General features: G+C 38.5%; 1 protein-coding gene across 5 annotated transcripts in view; it reads right to left on the reverse strand.

The window, feature by feature from the left end:
• Window positions 1-24,689, reverse strand: part of EML5 (EMAP like 5) — a 168,586-nt gene extending 143,897 nt beyond the window's left edge. For 3 of the 5 annotated variants that reach the window (XM_032405737.1, XM_032405736.1, XM_032405735.1), the window contains exon 1: window positions 24,474-24,689. In XM_032405737.1, the coding sequence (XP_032261628.1) occupies window positions 24,474-24,670 (197 nt within the window). In that variant the 5' untranslated portion in view covers window positions 24,671-24,689. The remainder of the gene's footprint in view (window positions 1-24,473) is intronic. The other 2 variants (XM_032405738.1, XM_032405742.1) reach the window with 1 other exon arrangement.
• Between the last annotated feature and the right edge of the window lie 302 nt (window positions 24,690-24,991).

Below are 24,991 nucleotides of genomic sequence, written 5' to 3' on the forward strand. Positions count from 1 at the left end.
AAATCTCAATGATATACCACTTCCATGATAAAAAAAAAAAAAGTATGGATGTGTGTGTATACACACACACACATGTACACACACATATATATGTAAATGTAAAATATATGTAATTTATATTATTATATGAAGTACTAGCAAGGATGTGGAGAAAACGTAACTTTCAAATATTGCTGTGGGACTGTAAATTCTACTCCTACATTCCCAAGAAATGGAAACATATGTCTACAAAAAACTTATACACAAATGTTCACAGCAGCATTACTCATAATAGCCAAAAAGTGCAAACAACCAAAAAGTTCCTCAACTGAAGAATGGATAAAATGTGGCATATTTCCATGCAATGAAATATTATTTGGCAATAAAAAGGAATAAAGTCCTGATATACATTACATGAACATACCCTGAAAGCATTTACATTAGATATATAAGGGCCACATATTGTATGAATCCATTTTGATGAAATGTACAGAATAAGCAAATCCATAAAGACAGAAATGAGGATAGGGTAGGTGCGTGTTTAGATTTATAAGAAACCACCAATTTCCCAAAGTGCTTGTGCCATGTTATACTCCCAAAAGGTATGCAATTTTTTTTTTTAAGACTTAATTTATTTATTTGACAGAGAGAAAGATAGCGAGAGAGGACATACAAGCAGGAGGAGTGGGAGAGGGAGAAGCAGGATTCCTGCGGAGTAGGGAGCCCGATGCGGGACTCGATCCCAGGACCTCGGGATCATGACTTGAGCCGGCAGACGCTTAAGGACTAAGCCACCCAGGCGCCCCAGGTATGCAATTTCCAGTTGCACCATATTCTCATTAATACTTGGGGTCATCAATCTTTCTTATTTGAATTTTCCTGATGAATAATATTGACTAATGTTTCTTATAATCTGCTCAAGTCTTAGCCATCTTAATTGGGTTGTCTTCATAGTTTTGAGTTTTGAAACTATTTTATGTATTCTCAATACAAGTCCCTTTGTCCAACGTGTGATTTGCAAATATTTTCTCTCAGGCTGCAGCTTTTCTTTTCATTCTCATAACAGTTTCTTTCATAGAGCAAACATTTTTATTTTTATGAAGTCCATTTCATCAATTTTTTTTTGTTTTATAGACCATGCTTTTGCACAACCAAAGGTAACAAAGATTTGCTCTTAAGTTTCCTTCTAAAATCTTTATAGTTTTATGTTTTACATTTAAATCTATCATCCAGGGGTGCCTGGGTGGCTCAGTTGTTAAGTGTCTGCCTTCGGCTCAGGTCATGATCCCAGGGTCCTGGGATCAAGCCCCGCATCGGGCTCCCTGCTTAGCGGGAAGCCTGCTTCTCCCTCTCCCCCCCCACCCTCCCACTTGTGTTCCCTCTCTCACTGTGTCTCTGTCAAATAAATAAGTAAAAAATCTTTAAAAAAAATAATAAATCTATCATCCATTTTGAGTCAATTTTGTATAAGATGTAATGTAGATTGGCTTTTGCTTATTTTTTCATATGGATGTCCAATTTGTTCTAGCACCATTTATTGAAAATACTATCTTTTCTCCATTGAATTGTGCATTTTATCAAAAAATCAATTGACTATGTTAATTTGTCACAAACTGTACTTTATAATTTTGTTCCACTATCGATGTATCTATCATTTCACTAATACCACACGGTCAAATTACTGTTGCTTTATAATAATCCTTAAAATTGAGTACTGTGAGTCCTCCACCTTCCTGTCTTTTCAAAATTGTTCTGGATATTCTAATTGCTTTATTTTCCCTATAAGTTTAGAATCAGTTCGTATATCCTAAATACCCTGTTGGGACTGGGATTAAATAAACTCTATAGATCAATCTGAGAAGAATGGCCATCTTTACTACATTAAGTCGGCCAATCCATGAACATTATATATAATCCATTTTTAAGTTCTTTGCTTTGTTTTTCCAGCTTCATTTTATAGTTTTTAGTATACAAATACTGCATAGATTTTGTTAAATTTATGCAAGATTGTTTCTGAGTTCTTATAAATGGTATTGTTTTAAAATTTCAGTTTCCATTTGTTAATTGCTGGTATGTAGAAATGTGATTGATTTATGCACATTGACCTTGTATCTTATGACCTTGGTAAATTCACTTACTAGTTTTAGGAGTAGTGTGTGTATGCTGTAGATTATTTGGAAATTTCTATGTAGGCAATCAAATTATCTTTTTCTTCCCTTCCTCCAGGTCTTTTATTTCTATTTCTTGCCTTATTACACTGGCTAGATCTTCTCGTACGATGTTGAATTAGGAGAGGAAAGAAAGGAATTATCTTTTTCCTGGTCTTATAAGGAAAACATTCAGTCTCTCACTATTAAGCATAATGTTAGCTGTAGGTTTTTTATAGATACTTGTACAGTTAAGGAAGTAGCCTTCTATTCTTAGTTTGCTACTCATTTTAAAATACACGAACAGATGTTGAGTTTTGTCAAATTCTTTTCCTGCATTTATTGAGATGATCATGATTTTCCTTCTTTAGTCTCTTAATACAGTGAATTACCTTGATTAGTTTTCAAATATTGAACTCACCCTGTATTCCTGAAATGAACCCCTTGATCATGATGTATTATTCTATTGATGGATTTTATTTGATTAGTTTACTGAGAATTTTTATACCTATGTTAATGAGGAATAGTGGTCTGTAATTTCCTTTCCTTCTAATGTCTTTGTCTGGACTTCATATTAAAGTAATGCCAGTCTCATAAAATGAGTTGGAAGTATTCTCTCCTCATCTATTGTCAGTAAGAGCTGTGTGGAATTGGTATTATTCCCTCTTTAAATGTTTGGCAGAATTACCAGTGAGATCATTTGTACCTGGGGATTTCTTTTTTGAAATGTTTCAAACTACAAATCCAATTACTTTAATAGATAAAGGGTTATTCATGTTATCTATTCTGCTTGGTAAGTTATGATAGCTTGAATCTTTCAAAGGAATAGTCCATTTCATCTAAGTTGTCAAATATCTCTATGTATAGTTGTTCATAGTATTCCTTTATTATCCTTTTAATGTCTTTAGGTCTGCAGTGATAGCTTGATGAATATTGGTAATTTCCATCTCCTTTTTGTTCTTGGTAGTCTAGCTGGAAATTTATCAATTTAATCAGTCTTTTCAAAAAACTAGCTTTTTGGGGCTCCTGGGTGGTTCAGTTGGTTAAGCAGCTGACTCTTGATCTCACCTCAGGTCTTGATCTCAGGGTCGGGAGTTTAAGCCCCACACTGAAAAAACAAAAACAAAAAAACACAAAACTAGCTTTTGGTTTGATTTTTCCCTACTGTTTTGCTGTCTTCATTGCTTTCTGCTCTTTATTATTTCCTTCTGTTTGCTTTTGAGTTTAGTTTGCTCTTCTTTTTCTAGTTCTAAAGGTGAAATCTTAGATTACTGATCTTCAACCTTTTTCCTTTTTAAATATATGCATTTAACACTATAAATACCCCCCTGAAACAATGCTGTAGCTGATTTTCACACATTTTAATATGTTTTCATTTTCATCCACTTTAAAATATTTTGATTTTCCTGTTTTCTCTGAGTTAGTGATTTTTATTTCATTAAGTTTAGAGAACACATTTTGTATGATTTCAATTCTTTTAAGTTTGTTGAGGTTTGTTTTATAGGATATGACCTATACTGTTGGTAAAACTTCCAATGGCATGTGAAAAGAATGTATATTCTGTTATTACTGACTCATGCTATTTGCTATGCCATGGGTAATAAAGTTCTTTATCTCTGACCCAGGAATTTCATGACTATGCTGACACCCAAGAAACAATAAAAGTCTAACTTATCAGTTTGTAAAAAGGATGAAAATATATTCCATACTGTTTCCTATGATGCTATGACATATTACCACAAGTTGAGCATCTTGACATAACACAAATTATCTAAAGTTCTGCAGGGCAGAAATCCAGTTATAGCTGGGTACTCTGCTTAAGGGTCTCACCAGGCTGGTGCGCCTGGGTGGCTCAGTCGTTGAGCGTCTGCCTTCGGCTCAGGTCATGATCCCAGGGTCCTGGGATCGAGCCCCGCACTGGGCTCCATGCTCAGCATGAAGCCTGCTTCTCCCTCTCCCACTCCCCCTGCTTGTGTTCCCTCTCTTGCTGTCTCTCTGTCAAATAAATAAATAAAATCTTAAAAAAGAAGAGTCTCACCAGGACAAAACCAAGGTATCAATACAGCTTCATTCCTTTCTGGAGTCTCTGAGGATGAATCAGCTTCCAAGTTCAGAGTGTTGGCTGAATTCAATTCCCTGTGGTAAAAGGACTGAAGCTTTTGTTTTCCTGCTGGCTGTCAGCTGAGAACTTCAACCTCCCTAAGGCTGCCTGCATTTTTCATTATATTGCCGCCTGCATCTTCAAACCAGCAATGGCACAATGAGTCCCTCTTTTCAAGTTTGGAATCTTTCTGACTTCTACTACATCTCTTCTGATTCCAGCTGGAGAAAGCTATCTATTTTTAAGGGTTCACATGATTAAATTAGGCCCATCTGGGTAATTCAGGACACTCTCTTAAGGTCCATACCTTAATTATATCTTCAAAGTCATGTTTGGCATTTAACAACATATTCGCAAATTCCAGGGATTAGGGAATGGATATCTTTGCAGGGGTGGGGACTGGGGGCGGTGGGGACTGGGCGTGGGGTGGGGATGGGCACAATCTGGCTACCACACACTCAAGATACTGAGTTCACTAGGGAATTCTTTACTTCCATTTTAATATTTTTCAGTTCTAAATATTCCATTTTTCTACAGCTTCTACTTCTTTACTGAGAACTTGTAACATTTGTTTCACGAGCATTCCCCTTTACTTCACCGAATATAGTTGTAACAACTGCTCTAAATTCTTTGATAATTCCAACATTTACATCATCTTGGGGCTGACAACTGTTGTCTAAGTTAAGAGAATTTCCTAATTTATTGTGTGATAATTTTGGATTATGTCCTGGACATTTTGAATATTGTGTTATAAACGCTGAGCCCTGTTAAAATCCTCTAGAGAATGATGATTTTTTGGGGTTTTTTTTTGTGTTTCATCTGGCAAGCAATCCAGTTAGGTTCAGGGTACATGTCCCAATTCTCCTTCTGTGATTCCAATGTTAGAATTTTTAAAGCCTTTGTAGTAGTACCAGATGTACACACCACAGGGGCCAATCTGAAATCTGGATGATTGTAATTTAGTTCTCAAAGGCTTTGGTATGCTGTTTCAAATTAGTTTCAACCACATGCAGTGTAAGATTGAGTCTGGGACATCAACTGTAACTCTTTAAGATCCCTTCTTGAACTCCCTGCTCTCTATAAACTTCCTTTCTCTCCATCTCCCAGGGGCTCTTCTTCATTGTACTATGACTAGAAGTCCAGAGTATGAGCCTCTGTACATTGTCATGCACTTCCTACAACTGGGTCTGACTCTGGGCAAAAAGCACTTGGCTTATGTTTTAACTGGTTTGTTATCATATTCCTGCATTGTAAGAGTTCTTGATATATTCTGGATACAATTCTTCTCTCAAATATATGTTTTGTAAATGTGTTTCCCAGTTTGTGGATTGTCTTTTCATTTTCTTAGTGGTATCTTTTAAAGAGCAGAAGATTTTTTTAAAAAAAACTTTATTTTGGACTTATTTTAGATTCATTAAAATGTTGCAAAAATAGTACAAACAGTTCTCTTATATCCCTCACCCCACTGTCCTAATATAAACATCTTATATACCCCGGGTATGATGACCAGAAAGAGGAAATTAACATTAGTACTATACCACCCTCTAAACTACTTATTCAAAATTCACCAGTTTTCTCACTAAGGTTTTTTCCTGTTTCAAGATCCTATCCAGGATCCTAGGCTGCATTTAGTTGTTATTTCTCATTAGCAACTTCAGTCTCTGTAACAGTTCCTTTGACTTTCCTTGTCTTTCATGATGGTCACTTTTGAAGAATACTAATCAATTATTTTGTAAACTGTCCCTTGATTTGAACTTGTAACAGGTTTTCCCATGATTGGAGTGAGATTATGCATTTCTCGCAAGTATACCACCAAATTTTTATTTGTTCTTCTTAGTGCACCACATCAAGGAGTTCAATTAAGGATGTCAATATGCATTATTACTGATGATGTTTACCTCAATTCCTTGGATAAGTTGGTGCTTGCAGGGTTTCTTCACTGTAAAGTTACTACAAAGTTTCTTGTAATCAAAATGTATTTTAGGAGAGATGCTTTGAGGTTATGCAAATCCTGTTTCTCCTCAAACTTTCATTAATTTAATTTTATTCTTTTTTAAAGATTTTTTTAATTTATTCATCTGAGACAGAGAGCCAGTGAGTGAGAACATGAGCAGGGGAGAGCGGCAGAGGGAGAGGGAGAAGCAGGCTCTCCACTGAGCAGGGAGACCGATGCGGGACTCGATTACAGGACCCTGGGATCATGACCTGAGCCAAAGGCAGACACTCAACCAACTGAGCCAACCAGGTGTCCCAACCTTTCATTAATTTTAGCATCTATTACTAGACCTTGCCTGAAATCGTTACTACCGTACTATTCAACTTATGTGATCCTCTTAGTTCCCTCTTTTCTCCTACATTTATTAATTGGAATTCTATCATACGAAGAAATATCTTTTTAAATTTTTTTTAAAGATTTTATTTATTTATCTGAGAGAGCGAGAGAGAGAACGAGCAAGGGAGGGGCAGAGGGAGAAATAGAGAAACAGACTCACTGCTGAGCACAGAGCCCAACAAGGGGCTCAATCCCAGGACCCCAGGATCATGACCTGAGCCGAAGGCAGACACCTAACCAACTGAGCCACCCAGGTGCCCCTATCTTTTTAATTTTTTTAAAAAAAATTTTTAGTATACTTAACACACAATGTTACGTTAGTTTCAAGTGTACAACATAGTTTTTCAACTTCTATGTTATGGTATGCTCACCATAAGTGTAGCTACCATTTGTCACCATACAACACTATTACAATATTAATATTATGCTCTTTTATTCCCGTGACTTATTCAGTCCATAACTGGAAACCTGTATCCCTCATTCCCCCTGACCTATTTTGTCCATCCCTCTATCTCTTTTCCCTCTGGCAAATATCAGTTTGTTCTTGTATTTTTAGTTTGATTCTGCTATTTGTTTGTTCATTTGTTTTTTAGATTCCATATGAGTCAAGTCATATGGCATTTGTTTTATTTCACCCTCCAGATCCATCCATGTTGTTGCAAATGGCAAGATCTCATCCTTTTTTATGGATGTGTAATATTCCTGTGTGTGTGTGTGTGTGTGTGTGTGTGTGTGTGTGTAAATATACCGCACCTTCCCTATTTATTCATCTATCAATGGACACTTAGGTTGCTTCTATACTGGCTATTGTAAATAATGCTGCAATAATAAACATAGGGTTTCATATATCCTTTAGAATTAGCGTTTTTGTTTTCTTTGGGTAAATACCTACTAGGAATTCTTGGATCATATGGTACTTCTATTTTTAATTTTTTGAGGAACTTCTATACTGTTTCCACAGTGGCTGTACTAATTTATATTCCCACCAACAGTACACAAGGGTTCCTTTTTCTCCACATCCTCACCAACGCTTGTTATTTCTTGTCTTCTTTATTTTAGCCATAGGAAGAACTATCTTTTCTCTCTTATTTAGTTAATCCATTGTTTATATCAGTTGAATTCATGGATATTTTAATTCAAGGGTCAATAACAAACTTTTTCTGTAAAGTGACAGAGAGTAAATATTTTGGGCTTTGCATGCCATACAACCTCTATTACACCTACTCAACTCTGCTGTTACAATGTCAAATCAGCCACTGACAATACGTAAGCCAAGCAATCTCATTGGGAGCAATATCACTTCCATGAGGTTTTGTAAAAATTGGTCCTTGTGTGAAGGTCTTACTATTTTTATGAATAAAGCATAGATACATATAAGGTACATACATTGATATACAGTATATCTGTGGTAACAGAATTTTGTGGTGAGTTGGGGCAATTAAGAAAAAAAAAACACCTAAAAGGGCTTCTTAGAGGAACTATTAAAAAAAAGATTGCAAAAACAGTGGCGCCTAGGTGGCTCAGCTGGTTAGGTGTCCGACTCCTGATTTCAGCTCAGGTTGTGATCTTAGGGTTGTGGGATCAAGCCCCGAGTCAGGCTCCACGCTCAGCGGGGAGTTTGCTTAAGATTCTCTCTCCCTCTCCCGCTGCCCCTCCCTGCACACTCTCTCTCTCTCTCTCAAATAAATCAATCTTTAAAAAAAAAAAAGTTGCAGAAACAAATAGTCATGTTTGTTTTCCAATAAAATTTTTACAAAAATAGGTGGCAGGCCATATTTGGCCCACAGTCTGTTTTTTGACAATTCCTGTTTTATTCTATGGGTTAAAATTCAATACTATCATTATTTATCTTATAGCTCAAATTGTTCTTTGACCTTCAGGAGATCCTTCAGGTTGGCTCCCTTATTTTTTCAACAAGCCACTATCTCTTTTGCATTTACCTACTTTGAGACACCACAATATATTCAAGGCTCATCCAGTATTTTTCCTGCTCCATCCTATAATTAACTACTTCTCTAGGAAGCCCTAGTTCCATTTATTGGAGAATGGTATTTAGAGAACAAGATCCGGGCAGTCAATGTGGTCATTGTTATGGAGTGTTATTCCTTCTAGGCTGTAGACAGAACTAGGAAATATATGTATATATACTAACCCATGTATATACATATATCTATATTCTGTATTTATGTGTGTATATATCTAAAAACCATAAATTCATATTGATACCTCTGATTCTAATCCAAAACCACAAGCTTCATTGAGAACTTCTCCCTTTATGTATAACTTCTTCCTCCAAGAGTGAGAAATTAACCTTTCATAATCTAAAGTCCATTTAAGTGTAATATATCCAAAGTTGTTTCAGCATTGCTAGCCCTGTGAGAAACAATTTGACTAACTAGATTATACCATTATCTATAGTTCTTTTCTGTCTTTATCCTTACAGTATTGTCAAGATACTGTTTTCACAGTTCTTTTAGGTTAAGTTGCTCCCTGCAAAGCTCAGTGATAGAGAGGAAAGAGCCTGCAAAACTGTAGGTAGAGGGGCGCCTGGGTGGCTCAGTCGTTAAGCGTCTGCCTTCTGCTCAGGTCATGATCCCAGGGTCCTGGGATCAAGCCCCGCATTGGGCTCCCTGCTCGGCGGGAAGCCTGCTTCTCCCTCTCCCACTCCCCCTGCTTGTGTTCCCTCTCTCACTGTGTCTCTCTGTCAAATAAATATTTCAAAAAAAAAAAAAACAACAAAACTGTAGGTAGAATTTCTTTTTCTCTTTTTACTTACAGTTATTTTATTTTACAGTCTTGGTATTCTCTGTTTAAGTAATGGTAAGGCTAGGGCTTTGCATAGAAATTTCATATTTGTGAAGTGATTATGCATTGTTTGGGGAAGAGATTTTGGAAGGCTACTTACTACACATCCACCACTGTCTTCAGTTACCTGGAAGTTTGAAAGTTTTAATTTTATTGCAGTTCAATTTATAATTTTCTTTTTAAGTCATCCATTTTATGCCCTATTTCCTATACTTTTCTTGTAAAAATTTTATTGTGTTATCTTTGATGTTTAAGACATATGACCCAATTTGAGTTAAATTTTGTATATGGTGAGATATAGTTGAGGTTCATTTTTGCCCCCTTGGATATTTGGTTATTTTAACATCATTTCCTGAAAAGGCTGTCTTTTAAGCATATTTTATATGTTAACAGGAACCATCTAGAAGTATCATCAAAATACTGATATAGGTGAATTAGGAGAATCTCTGGAGCAGGCAAAAAAGGGCAGGATCTCATGCACAGGTGGAGGGATTAATATAAGACAGGAGCTGGATGTACTACTGAAATCTGAAAGTTCTGATGGCTCCAATATTCTTTTTTTCTTTTTAAGTGACAATGTAGATTCATTCTGGACTATCTACCATACTCACAACTCCTATTTCTACCAGCTAACACTTCCATAAGTAGTTAAACCTTGGACTAAAATTAAAAATGGTGCATCCTTAATTCACTGTTTATATATTGACTTCCAAGTAATCAAATTCATCAGCATTACTAAGCAACTAACTAAAATTTCCCTTCCTCACAAAGACTTATTGACTTGAGTGTAGCATTAAGGAATAGACTCTGTAAATGACAAAATACTCAAAATGTATTTCTACTCATGACTGTAGGCACTTCCATCTCAGACCAAATAATATAGGAACTGACAGAAGTTTGAACTACCTTCTTTGTTACTAGAAGCCTATATTGAGATAAAGCCACCCCAATGAGCGAGTCTGTTTACCAGGGCCGGCTGGGCTTGGAGCTGAGCTGGGCACACGGGGTAAGCAGATGAAAACATATGGCTCCACTGTGCTAATGTTCTTTGACCCTGGCTGCACAACTGCCAACAAATAGTGTGAACTTGTAGCAAGTTCTCCAACTTCAGTATCTCTGGTTAATGTTTCCCCTCTAGTTAATCACAGTCAGGACTGGAACCCAGGCTGTCCAACTCCCAGTTCAGTGTTCTTTCTCTGCTAGGATATCCTTGTCATGGATCTGAAAAGGGATGTTGGAAATATATAGTTGCACTGGTGGAAACATCTGAATGCAAGAGCTGTAGTAAGCCTTGTAACTTATTTTACTGCTACATTACACCCTGGGCATCTGGATTCTGAGTCCAGGATGGTTCCAATTTTCTTAATGAGAAAGAAAGCATGAGTGTTTTTCTAGTTATTCTTGGAATCAATATTACAATTAAGCTGTATTCCACATATTGCCTAGTATATTGCTGAACATATAGAACTCAACACTTACAGATGAGAGGGCTCAGAAATAGACCCCCATAAATATAATCAACTGATATTTGACAAAGGAGCAAAAGCAATACAAAGATAGTCTCCTCTTCAGCAAATAGTGCTAGAACCAGAAAATTACATGCAAAAAAGTGAATCTAAACACAGACCTTGGGGCGCCTGGGTGGCTCAGATGGTTAAGCATCTGCCTTCGGCTCGGGTCATGATCCCAGAGTCCTGGGATCGAGCCCCGCATCCGGCTCCTGGCTCAGCGGGGAGACTGCTTCTCCCTCTGCCTCTCCCCCTGTTTATGCTCTATCTCTGTATCTCTGTCTCTCAAATGAATAAATAAAATCTTTTAAAAAATAAAATAAAAATAAACACAGACCTTACCACCCTTCACAAAAATTAACTCCAAATGGATAATAGACCTAAAGATAAAATATACAACTATAAAATTCCTAAAAGACCAACATAGGAAAATACCTAGGTATGGTGGTGCCTTTTTAGATACAACACCAAATACATGATACATGAAAGAAATAATTAATAAACTGGACTTCATTAAAATAAAAAACTTCCACTCTGTGAAAGACAACATCAAGAACATTTGAAGACAAGTCAAAACCTGGGAGAAAACATTTGCAAAAGACACATCTGATAAAGAACTGTTATCCAAAACATACAAAGACCTCTTAAAACTCAACAATAAGAAAACAACCCAATTACAAATTAGGCCAAAGACCCTAACAGACCCCCTCATCAAAGAAGATATACAGATGGCAAATAAGCGTATGACTAGATGCTTCACGTCATATGACATCAGGGAAATGCAAATCACAACAAGATACTACTACATGATTAGAATGGCCAAAATTCAGAACACTGACAATGCCAAATGCTGATGAGGATGAGCAAAAGAGACTTTCATACATTGCTGGTGGGAATGCAAAATGGTACAGCCACTTTGGAAGACAGTTTGGTGGTTTCTTACAAAACCAAATACACTGTTACCATACAATCCAGCAACTGTGTTCCTTAATATTTACCCAAAGGAGTTAAAAACTTCTGTCTACCCAAAAACCTGCACATAGATGTTTACAGGAGCCTTATTCATGATTGCCAAAACTTGGAAGCAACCAAGATGTCCTTCAGTAGGTGAATGGATAAATGAACTTAGTACATCCAGACAAGGGAATATTATTTAGCACTAAAAGGAAATGAGCTATCAAGCCAAGAAAACACATGGTGGAAACTTAAATGCATATTACTAAGTGAAAGAAGTCCATTCGAAAAGGTTACATACTGTATGATTCCAACTGTATGACATTCTGGAAAAGGCAAAACTATAGAGACAGTAGGAACAACAACTGATCGTGGGGGTAGTTAGGGAGTATACGGGCAGAGCACAGAGGATTTTTCGGTCAGCAAAAATACTCTGTATAATGATGGACATATGTCACTGCCCATTTGTCCAAACCCAAAGAATGTATAACACCAAGAGTAAATCCTAAGGTAAACTATGGATTTTGAGTGATTATGATGTTAACGTAGGTTCATCCTTGGTAAAAAGTGTACCTTCTGGTGAGTGATACTGATGATGGGCTATATATGTGTGAGGTAAGGGGGTATATGGGAAATCTGTACGTTCCTTTCAATTTTGGTGTAAACCTAAAACTGCTCTAAAAAAAAAAAAAAGCTTAAAGGGAGGGGCCCCTGGCTGGGTCAGTCAGTAGAGCATGTGACTCATGATCTCAGGGTCATGAGTTTAAGCCCCACGTTGAGCACAGAGCTTACTTTAAAAAAGAAAAAAAAAGACTTAAAAGGAAATCTCTAAAACACAATAGTAGTATCTCCAGATTGCAAGATCATGGGTAAATATTTTTCTACAGCTTTCAATTTTCTATAATTGTATTCTATAATATATATCACTAATTTAAAAAATATAATAACTACCCTTTGAGGGGGAGGCCTATGAAGCCTCTCATACTCATTACGTCAACCTCAGACTCCTATGCAGTCTCTTTATGGTTGCAAAAATTGCCCTTTGCAAGTGCATGTCATCTGAATCTAACATCCAGGTCACAGGTAACATTCCTTACCATGCTAGTAGAGCCACCTTCTTTGGTGTTTTATGTGTTAAATACATTGCCCACAGATTAATAATTAGAAAAGTCACACTGCAACCAAGTAATGATGACTGTCTGTAGACTCTGTAGTTAAGTTATCACCTATGTTGTAAGACTTAGAATGGCCTTTCACTTTCCATTCCTGGTTGGGAATTATGCCCTGCTCCCTGATCAACCATCTCTAAAGATATGGACTCTGAGGTGGTTAAACTTGATTACATTATCACTTTGTGGCTAATTTAAATAACACCATGAGCAACATCATACCAAGTAAAAACTGCAAATTCTTTAGAGTAACTGCTTGTGGCAACTGTAATTACGCTCCATAGGCTGAAATGAATACATAATGAGAGCTTCCACACCAGAGGCAGTAGTGTCCAGGACTGTATCTCCTGACCAAGAAAGTCAGTCCTACCCACAGTGAGGAAAAGAGATTCCAATGGACTGGGGGCAGAGAATGGATGTCCTCTACACTGGGAGGTGAAGTAGATACATGATTCACAGGAAGAGCAGCACGATTTCCTTGACAAAGTGACTGTGCATCTCAGTTCGTCTAAGTGATTTGGGGAATGGGCTATGTACACTTCTCTTGCCATCGATTTATTTTGGGTCTTTAATTTCAATTAGGTGCTCCCTGTTATGCCACATCCCATGCTTCTAGCATCCATGACAATGACCACTCACTTTCTTGGGTTCTATCAGAAGGCTGACACCATCCATACCATGGCAAATTTAATACAACCCAGAATTCTCACTTCACATCCAACCTCTCTCTGCTTTATCCCTATATTCCCCAGCTTCTGAATTAAAGTAAAATCAGGTATTCTCCCCCCAATTGTGAAGAACAAAGTAATTTTTAGAGTGAAATCTGAGTTAACAACTCCTACAATCACAACCTCTTGTTTGCCAACCCAGCATTATAAGCTGCCCATCCCAGAAGAAAAAAAATTAAGAATTTTGTGGTGTTATGAATTGAGCCTGACTACAGACTCCAAAAAAGCTAGATCCGGTGTGCAATGTCCATCTTTGGTCCCATGCCTATCTCCTCATTCTAGCAACCAACCAACACCAAGGAGTTAGTGTTTTTCCCTATGCTTACTACTTCAGATAGATATACATGCCAGTGTCATAAGATGGACACTATATTCACACGTCCATTTAACAATTGAATCCACCTTTAAGTAACATTGGCCAACAGAAGGTAATACTCTAGAAAGGAAATCCGGACACTATTAAGGTCTTTGTACCAGTTCTTGGTGTCTTTGGCCAATATGGTGATGCCATGTGCCACTTATAATTAGAATAGATACCACTGTAGCCTAAGCAACTTGTTTATGCTGGTTAGGTGTAACCCTTGCCAGTGCTATGCTGTCTCAGAATACTGATCCATGTTGAAACACAAGTTCTCTAGCAAGGAGAACTTGCTGGTCTTTAGGACTGAAGTGACTTGGCCTGCTGTTAGTGGCTGCTTTATGCTTGGGTAGTGGCAACACGTAGTCTCAAGCCCCACAAAACACATCATCCCAGCTACCTTCTCTGATTGGACATGAACCTAGTGTGTTATTTGAACTGTCTATGCAAGTACATCCACTTTAGAATTTCATAGGGTGGAGATGATCTGTCCTTTTAATGTATTCATGTTCCTTATCAAATATTAACATATTTGGTCTATCTCTGAGTGCAGACTCTGGCTCCAAAATGGAATTTATTAATGGACAATCTTGGGCTTTCCATGGTCCAAATTACTCAGGCAAACCCACTGCAACTGTTTTGAGTCTGTTGAAATCATCACCTGGGGCACTGAGTTACACCTCACTTGATACCATCCAGGATGCACATAATTTTGCACATTAAATGAACTTTCTAGTTCCCCAGTGAGTAAGCATTTTTCTGGATTGATGATGCATGATATCTATCAGTGTTTTAAGTCCCTGATGATACTGAGCAAATCCATCAGCAAAAGACCATACTGAGGATTGCTTTTTTTTTTTTTTTGGTAATAAATCTTCAAACACGGAGATTTATGCTATCCAGCATGGGGGGACCTTAGGCAAGGTCTGAAGTTTGTTTGTTTTTAAAGATTTTATTTATTTATTTGACAGAGAGAGACACAGCAAGAGAGGGAACACAAGCAGGGGGAGTGGGAGAGAGAGCAGCAGGGTTCCCGCTGAGCAGGGAGCCTGACGCGGGGCTCGATCCCAGAACCCTGGGATCATGACCTGAGCCGAAGGCAGATGCTTAATGACTGAGCCACTGAGGCACCCCAAGAGGTCTGAAGTTTTAAAGGGATTTCAATACTTAGCAAATTATCCACATCATTATATAATGCATAAAGTAAGTGAATAAATTTGACCAGGCTCTGAATTTTTTTCAGGTTGACTTCCTAGCCCAGCAGCTAAATATGGATTACTACTATATTTACAACAGTGGTTTTTCAACCCTGGCTGCATTAGAACAATCTAGTAAGCTTAAAATTTTAAAACAGAAGCAAACACCAACAAAGAAACTATACTCGAGACCTACCCTAAACAAATTAAATCAGAATTTCCAGGAATGAGATTCAGCCATTGGCGGTTTTATTATGTTTGCTTTGTTTTTTAACCGTCCAAGTGATTCTAATATATAGCCAGGGTTGAGAATCAGGAATCTAGAGCAGTGGTTTTCAAACTTTAGGCTATATCAGCATCACCTGAAGGTGATCAAAATGGATTGCTGGGTCTTGCCTATATCTACAGTTCCTGATTAGGTCTGGGGGGAAGCCTAAGAATTAGTAGGTTTCCAGGTGATACTATGCTGCTGGTTCAAGGACCACACTTTGAAAACCACTGATCTAGAGCATGTTTTTCAAATTTTAATGTTTACAAATTATCTGAGACTATTAAAATACAGTCTAATTCAGTAGGTCTGGGGTGGAGTTTGAGATATGCATTTTTTTTTAAAGATTTATTTATTTGGGGGGCGCCTGGGTGGCTCAGTCAGTTAAGCGTCTGCCTTGGGCTCAGGTCATGATCCCAGGGTCCTGGGATTGAGCCCCGCATCCGGCTCCGTGCTCAGCAGAGAGCCTGCTTCTCCCTCTCCCTCTGCCTGCCTGTCTGCCTACTTGTGATCTCTCTCTCTCTGTGTGTCAAATAAATAAATAAAATCTTAAAAAAAAGATTTATTTGAGAGGGAGAGAGCGCGTGCATGCATGTGTCCAAGTGTACGCGCGGGGGAGGCCAGAGGGGGAGAGAGGGAGAGAAGGAGACTTCCCGCTGAGCGCAGAACCCCAACACAGGGCTCAATCCCATGACCCTGAGATCATGACCTTAGCTGAAATCAAGAGTTGGACGCTTAACCGACTGAGCCACCCAGGCACCTTGAGATCTGCATTTCTAATCAGCTCCCAGGTAATGCTGAAGCTCCTATGAGGCCCACACCTTTGAGTAGCAAGGAGCTAGAAATGACAGTCATGTGCCATCTATCACACAAACTAAAAGCTGCTGGAAAAATCCTGAAGAAGGCCAGTTTTGTATACTAATAAAGAAGTGACTCATTTTGACCTCCTGCTCATCCCTGTTCCAGCAATCACCTGGACATAGTCTCCTGGAAAGTCTTGTGATTATAATGTAATTATTGTAAAACAGCTAGCATCTCCACTAAGGTGAAGCATTCCTCACTTTACTTGATATAGCTGATCACTTCCTTCTCTTGAAATACTCTTTTCATTTGACTTCCATGACCCCACACTCTTTGGTTTTCCTCCTGCCTCTCTGGTCACATTTTTTTTTTATCAGTTCTTTTTCAAGTTATACATTTAAATGTTGGAGTGCCACAGGAATCCATTTTTTTTAGATCTTTTCTCCATCTATACTTAATCCCTCAGTGATCTCATTCAGGTTCATGGCTTTATTAAACATTACCTATATACCAATAACACCTAAATTTATAGCAGCCTAGACTGCTCCCCTGAATTATAGACACATGTTCAACTGCCTAATTTACAACTCCATTTGATTGTCTATTAGTATCTCATATGTAACACTTATAAAACAGAGCTCATGATCTTTCTTTTCTCCCAAAACAGAAAATTTGCCCTTCCCACAGTCTTTCCCAATTCAGTAATAAGAAATTTCATTCTTTCAGTTGTTTCAGCCAAAAACATGATTATCATTGACATTTGTTCTGCTGTCACAAGTTGTATCTGATCCATCAGCAAATCATATTGCCTCTATCTTCGAAATATATCTGACCCTTTCTCACTACTTGCACTGTTACCACTCTGGCCCAAGCCACCCATATCTCTTGACTAGATTATTGCAACAGTCTCCTAAATGGTCTTTCTTCTTCCATCCTGCCCCTCTCCCTCAGTCTGTTCTGAACCTCGGAGCCAGAGTGACCTTGTTAAACCATTAAGGCAAATATGTCACTAACTTGATTCAAGTGTTCCAATAACTTCTGGTCTCAAATGGGAAGGCTAAAATAAAATCCTCTCAGCCCAGGAAGTCCTATGTAATCTGCCCCACCACCATCACTTCAGCAGACTCATTTCTTACTAATATCACCCAAATTCACTACACTCCAGCCACACTAGCTTTCTTACTTTGCCTCACACACATGAGGCATTCCACTTCAGGGCTTTTGCACATGATAGTTCCTTTGCTTGAAATGTCCTTCCTTTAAAATACCCACACAGCAGCACATTCCTTTATCTCCAAGTCTCTACTCAAGTGTTATACTTCACAGTGAGGCCTTCTTGACTACCATATCTAAACTCTTCCCAGTAGTCTCTAGTCCCTACCTCACTTTCCGGTTTTTGTTTGTTTTTTTAGCCCTTATATACAATATACACAGTTGGCCCTTGAACACGGATCCACTTATATGCAGATTTTTTTTCAATCAATATACTACAGGGCTGTATTTTCTCTTCCTTAGGATTTTTAAATATATTTTTTAAAGATTTTATTTATTTATCTGAGACAGACAGATGTGGGGACCAATCCCAGGATCCTGAGATCATGACCCGAGCCAAAGGCAGACACAACCAACTGAGCCATCCAGGCTCCCCTTCCTTAGGATTTTCTTAAAAACCTTTTCTCTTAGCTTACTTCATTGTAAGAATATAGTATAAAATACATACGACATACAAAATATGTATTAAGCAACTGTTTATGGTATTGCTAAGGCTTCTGGTCAATTTGTAGGCTATTGGTAGTTAATTTTTGAGGGAGTTAAGTTACATGCAGGTTTTCAACTGCATGGGGGGAGTCAGTGCCCCAACCCCTGCATTGTTCAAAGGTCCATCCCGACCTTTGAACAATGAGTCACTTCTTTATATATATAAACACCATATAATATATATATTATATACTACACAAACTATATATGTATATAACATATATGTATGTAGTATATATATAGTATGTATAGTATATATATTATATAAAAATATATATACACCAGATAATATATTTCTTGTTTATTCTGTATCTTCCCCCAGTAGATATAAACTCCATGAGGGTAGAGAATTTCATCTCTTTGGTTCACTGCTGTATCTCTAATGCTAAGAATAGCCCCTGGTAAATAATAGGTACTCAATAAATATTTGCTGACAGAATAAGAAATACACATTTCCATGCTAAGATGTGTCCCAAATGCCACTGAAGAAAGTGTCTTAAGAAGGTGAGAGTGACCAACTGTGGCAAATGATGATGATAAATCAAAAAAGATGAGAACAGAGAGTTAATGGATGTGGCAACGTGGAGATCATTGGTGACCTTGACAAGGGCTGCTATGGTGAAACAGAAAGGACTAAATGGGAGGAAAAGAACTGAAGGGGCACCTGGGCGGCCCAGTCAGTTGAGCTTCTGATTCTTGGTTTCAACTTGGGTCGTGATCTTGGAAACGTGAGACTGAACCCTGAATTGAGCTCTGCACTCAGCGTGGAGTCTGCTTGAGATTCTCTCTCCCTCTCCCTCCATCCCTCCCACTCTCTCTCTCTCTAAAATGGATAAATCCTTAAAAAAAAAAAAAAAAAAAAAAAAACTGAAGAGCGTGAGTACAAATAACTCTTCCAAATATTCTCTCTTAACATGAGACCACTGCATATGATGCTATACCTTCCCAGGATGCTATACTTTCGCTCATTTCTTTTGATGACATTTCCTCCTGTTTTCCTTAAAGACAGTTAAAGTACTATATTCACTAAGAAACATCATTTTGAACTGTTATGTCCCCATGTACATACCAGATTACAAGTATACCAGTGCTATCCCTAGTACACACAGTATCCTAAGTAATTCTTTACTGGACTGATTGTGTCTTTAAACTCAGAATATCTTCAGGCAGGATCCTTACACAAAGTTAATGCTCAATAAATACAGGTATCTCCCGTTTTTTTGAAAGTTCACGTTACGCCACCTGCTTCACAAAAGGCCTACATTAGAACCTGTTTTCACTAACTGAAAGGAATCAGAAAAGGAATTTAGCTTTTACAAAAAAAGGCGAAAAGCAAAAACAGCGTTTTGTTTTACTACTGCAAGCTGTTACAGAGCATAGACCCCAAGCAGGGAGAGTGGCCCCACCAAAACTCCTTGCTTGGATCTACACTCAGCGTCCCGGCATCAAGCCATCACAGCTCTGAACTGTGTCTGTGAGCACGTGTGCTTTGTATCTCAATTTAGTTTGTGCATCCATTAGCAAGATGTGTCCTAAGGTATCAGAAAAGCTAAGAGAAGTTATTTTGGGGGTCTAGGAATGCACAAAAATTTTTCCATATAAATTAATGGTAATTGCTTCTTTGCTTTATACCACTGTGGCTTAAAAAAGTTTCATGGGAACATGCTACTTTCAGATAGTGAGGAAACCTGTATTTCTTTGAGGTGTGAAAAGGCCTTGAACAGTAAGTTCTTAATGGTTCTAAGAATTTATTATTCTATGTTTTCTTTCATTTATATCCAAAATATACTTTGTTAGTTCCCTGCATATTCAATTAGACCTTATAAAACAATAGTAATTATAATGCAAATCTAAAAATTTGACTTTTCCCTTAATAAAGATACATTTTACATTTATGACAACTTGAATTATTCCAGATAATTCCTACCTTTCCCTGAAAACATCTTTTAATTTTATCCCTTAAACTATGCACTATTTATAAAACAAATAATAAATATTTTGATATCCAAACACATAAGAATACAATACAATAAGAATATAGAATACAATCATTATATAGTTTGTGAAAGTTAAGCTCACCAAATTCTAGTAACTTAAACATAGGAACATTTTACTAAATCTGTATATATTCTAATATATTTGGAAGTACTGCTTCTAGATATTACACAGCGCTTAAGAAAATTACGGTATTAGGTTTCAAGGGAGGGTTTATATCCATTTCTCAAACTGCTTATGTTAAAAATTCTAAGCATGCATGTTTTGGGATACAGACTGGCAGTGAGCTTCCCAAACAATCATCTGGGACACTTCAAAAAAAAAAAAAAAAAAAGATTTCTGGACTCCAACCCTAGAGGATTCTTAGTTCACCTGAGGAAAAGTCTAGAAAATTGGCAAAAAACACTTTAAATGATTCTGATGATCAGCCAGGTATGGGAAATATTGCCCATATATCTGAAAACATAAGTAGACAACAAGTAGATTTGTAGTAATTCCTTCCAGACCTTAAAAAGTTGCACCTTGAACCCATCCTTGAAAGAAAACACAAAAAAATATTAATCCACCATAAATCAACAGACACTCTGAATTGTTTTCCAACTACAATTTGACTTGTATTATTCAATTCCTATACCACAAATAGAGCTGTTAAAAACCACTTTTACTAGATTACAGTGAAGCTTGATCAGTTTTTTGTTTTCTTCTTTCCTTTCTTTTCTTTTTCCCCACTGAATCCATCAGAGTCCACTGCTTGGCCACCGCTGGGGAGGGAAAGCCATGAGGTTAGGCTTCTCCTCACTCACCAGGTTCTTACTGGTCAGTTAATTAGTTTTCTTTCTCAAGAACACCACCTACCACAATTGAAGAAAAGAGCTACTATACTTTTCATTTTGTCTAAAGAAAAAAAAAGTCCCATCCAAAAGGAATGAATAATTATCATCATTCTAACCTGCAACCATATAATATGGTATGCTCCCCAAAGTATCTCAGATGCATTATGTAATTTAGGCTCAACACTAATTTGTGAGATACTTTCACTATGTTTAGAAAAAAAGGGGGGGCGCCTGGGTGGCTCAGTTGGTTAGGATAAGTGTCTGACTCTTGATCTCAGCTCAGGTCTTGATCTCAGGGTCCTGGGATGGAGCCCCCCCTCGGGTTCCCTGTTCAGCAGGGAGTCTGCCTGTCCCTCTCTCTCTGCCCTCCCCCTACTCACGCATGCGAGTGCTCTCTCTCTCTCTCTCTCTCAAAACAAACAAACAAACAAAAAACACAAAAACACTTCAATTCTATACCTAGAAAATACAGAAACAATGGGCACAGGCAGTTCAATATGGAGGTTCACTTGCATAAGAAAACCAGAATCAAGTACCAAAATGCACCAAGCTAACAATAGTCCATCAGTGGTCTTCACTGGTGATAAATAATTTGAAAATGGCCAATAATATCCACCACTTCAAGAACGAACTTGACAAAAAAGTGTTGGGAAGTAACTAGAAAAATAAATTTTAGGGGTGCCTGGGTGGCTCAGTTGGTCAAGTGTCTGACTCTTGATCTCAGCTCAGGTCTTGATCTCAGGGTTTTGAGTTCAAGCCCAATGCTGGCCTCCATACTGGGCGTGGAGCTTACTTCAAAAAAACAAAAAACAAAAAACAAAACCTGAAGTTATTGCATCCTTTGGGAAGACAATTGGGAAAAGTTTCAAAATATAGACCAAGCTATAGATGTGCATCCTGTGCTAAAACTAGTAGCCTAGAATTTTACAATTTTATAATTTAAACCTGTAACAAACACTTAACAGCTGGAGAATTTTATCAATAACTTGAAACACACACACACAAAAAAAACAAAGAAAAATTGACCCCAAGATTCCTGTATTATTCCTGACAGTGAAATGAATTTCTACATGATTCTGTAGTATTGAAATAAATATAACTAAAGGATAAATTACTAGAGAAGTATATACAGATACATGGCAAAAAGAAGACAACTACAAGCAACACAGATAAAATGGTAAGACAAGTCAGGTGGCACCACTATTGGCCATACGAGATGTAGTAAGATAGGAGAACGGTAAGCAAATGACAGTCTTTACAATCAATATAGCACCTACATTTTCAAAACCTAAGGACAACAATCTGCTCATTCTGGAATAATCTTAGCTCCAGACTAAGTCATATTTGACCAATAAATTCTACGTAAGTTTCAACCAAATATGGAACAAAACATGAAAAAACAGTATTGACTTTTTATTACTAAAGCTAACATTACAGCAACATTGTTTTCCAGCATGTATCACATTTATGAGTATTACATTTTTTTGTTGTGACATAATCGCAAAGTTACTGGAGTAGTTTCTATACTTACATTTCAAACCCTACATTGAAAAAAACTGAAAGGTTTGAAAATTTGATTTCACAAACAAGAATGATCTGTGTCATTATTGTTTGAATTAAAATTTCCAGAGCTCTTTCACTGATTTTTAAGTTATAATCTCAGTACTGTATTCAATACATGCCACCAATTTCAAGATGCTACATGATTCAGATTTCACTACCCCATTGCAATTTGGGGGGAAACCTTTTTGTTATAAATTATTTCAAGGATGAATCATTTGCATAAAATCATAAGCATGTATCCAATTACGGCAAAAATTAGAGTAGTTTGTCATTTTGAGATACATGTAAGGGCTGTGCAACTCTATATACCAAAAAAAGACAAACGCATTACCTTCCTTACAGTCTACTAAAACACAATTATAAAAATTCAAGCAGTGTGACATATAGCTTTAATTGCTGCTGGAAGAATAAACAAAACATAATTTACCCCATCAAATAAATCATATCTAGTTTCAGAAAGCCTTAGTACTACACTGCTCTCAAATACCAAGGAGCAAAAACAATAGAAGTGCACCGTGAGAAGACTTCAAAATCCTTCACACGTACCCCACCTACTGAATTCAACCCAACAGACAGTATCTGGAAGAGGGCTTCAGTCAAGGCTGCTTCAACTAAGTAAAACTACCCTCCCCTGTGGGGAGACCTAACTTCAGGAAAAGAAGAGAGAAACTGTAAACGACTGGGGAAAAGGACAAAGAACTGGGGTAAATTCTACTCTTGGGGTGAATAACAACCAACGAACAAAAACACCACTTCATTCCCTATTCCATAATTTCAATTTTTGCTCTCCTTATCTTTAGTCCATCTTGCTCTACCTTTAGGTCTCCTTTTCCCTTTTAAAGACCACAGTTGTACAGAGACACCACAAACTAGAACAACTTTGTTATTTACAGAATGTAAGTACCAGAGCATCTTGCCTACAAGATATCAAACAAAGATATTGGACTCGAAATGCCCAATTAAATCCTGTGAAACATAAATAAAGGAGTAAAACTGAGCAACCAAGTCAAATCACGGAATCTCTTTTAAAAACCCAGAAGCAGCACACAAACACAAAATTCTCAAAATGTTTTTAAATATATCCTCCTGTCAAGGACAAAAATGTTGTGCTTGAAGCATAATCAATGGCCTAGAATCATTTCTGCAGCTTTTAACTTTGTCAAAAAAGTTCCGCTGAGACACTGATTGGAAATTAAATTTCAAATATACCGCTCACTAAAATGTAAACAAGCACTCACAATTTTAACACCCAAAGAATACTTAAAATGGGGAAAAAGGTGATTTAAGTAAAAAGCACAAAACTGAACTTATTTAGGAGTCCTTTAGAGAAAACGAGGATTGGAAATCAATGGAATCATTTTCAGCTGCTGCTTCAGATTAACCCCTACCAAAGTGCCCTTAGGTGTGCAAATTTTTAATTTCCAATGAATCACCTGAAGGCTGCCGGGGTTTCTTTTCTATCTGCTGATAACAGTAGGCAGGGAAACCTGAACTCACTATTATGGCCACGAGGTGAGTGCCCTCCAGGATGCCACCTGGGCGCACATCCCAGGTCCTATGTTTTAGAGCGGACAGCTTGCGGTGCTTTTATCAGTTTCCTATTAGGTAAAGGATTTCCCCCTTGGCTCTTTAAGAACTCGTTTAATAAGAAATCTCTGGCGGGATTTAAAGGAATAAACTGCTTATCAAAAGAACCTTTTTTTGCAGTTTTCATAAATTTGAAGGAGGGAGAAGGGCACAAAGCCATAAAACCGAACGCCCAGGTGTCACCGCACCGACCCGAGGGAGAGACTCCAGAACACGGAGATGGGGAAAGGCGTTTGTCGGGTGTCACCAGGTCCGGGACAAGACACTGGCGGGTTTCTGTCTGGGGCGATGCTCCCTGCAGGAGCCGGTCACGGCAGGCGCCCAGAACGACGCGCAAGTGCCAACTCCGCGAGCGGTTCGCAGGGCTGACGGCCGCCCCCGCCCCCCGTACCTGATGATGTCGTCGCTGTGTCCCCGGTAGAACTTCTGCCGGTGCTCCCGCGGGCTGTACACCACGCCGACGCCCGCCACGAAGTACACGATCTCCTTGGCCGCCGTGTAGTAGAGGTTGTTGCGGCACTGGTGGCCCCGGTAGCCGTACACCCACTCGAGCCGCAGGTGGCAGTTCGGGGCGCTCCGGGCCGCCATGTCGGGGCGCCCACCCCGCCGCTCCGGCTCGGGCCCGCGGCGGCGGCAGGCGGCCGCGGCCCGGCGAAGAAAGCCCTGCCGCTGGCGGCCGGGACTTCCCGCCTGCCGCGTCCTCTAAGCCGCGCCGGGCAGGTGCATGTCGCTTCTTCTGGCCGCCGCCGCCTTAGCCCACGGGCGGGAGGAGAACCCTCGCCTCGCGGAACATGCTGAGGGCCGCGGGCGCCGCCGGCCGTCAAGTGGGGTGCCGCGCGCCCTGCGCCCGCCTCGGCTCGTCTCCGCGGCCCGCAGCTCCCAGGCTGTGAGCCGAGCCGAGCGAGGTCC

This window comes from Phoca vitulina, unplaced genomic scaffold (genome assembly GCF_004348235.1).
Source record: "Phoca vitulina isolate PV1807 unplaced genomic scaffold, GSC_HSeal_1.0 scaffold7, whole genome shotgun sequence".
Lineage (NCBI taxonomy): Eukaryota > Metazoa > Chordata > Mammalia > Carnivora > Phocidae > Phoca > Phoca vitulina.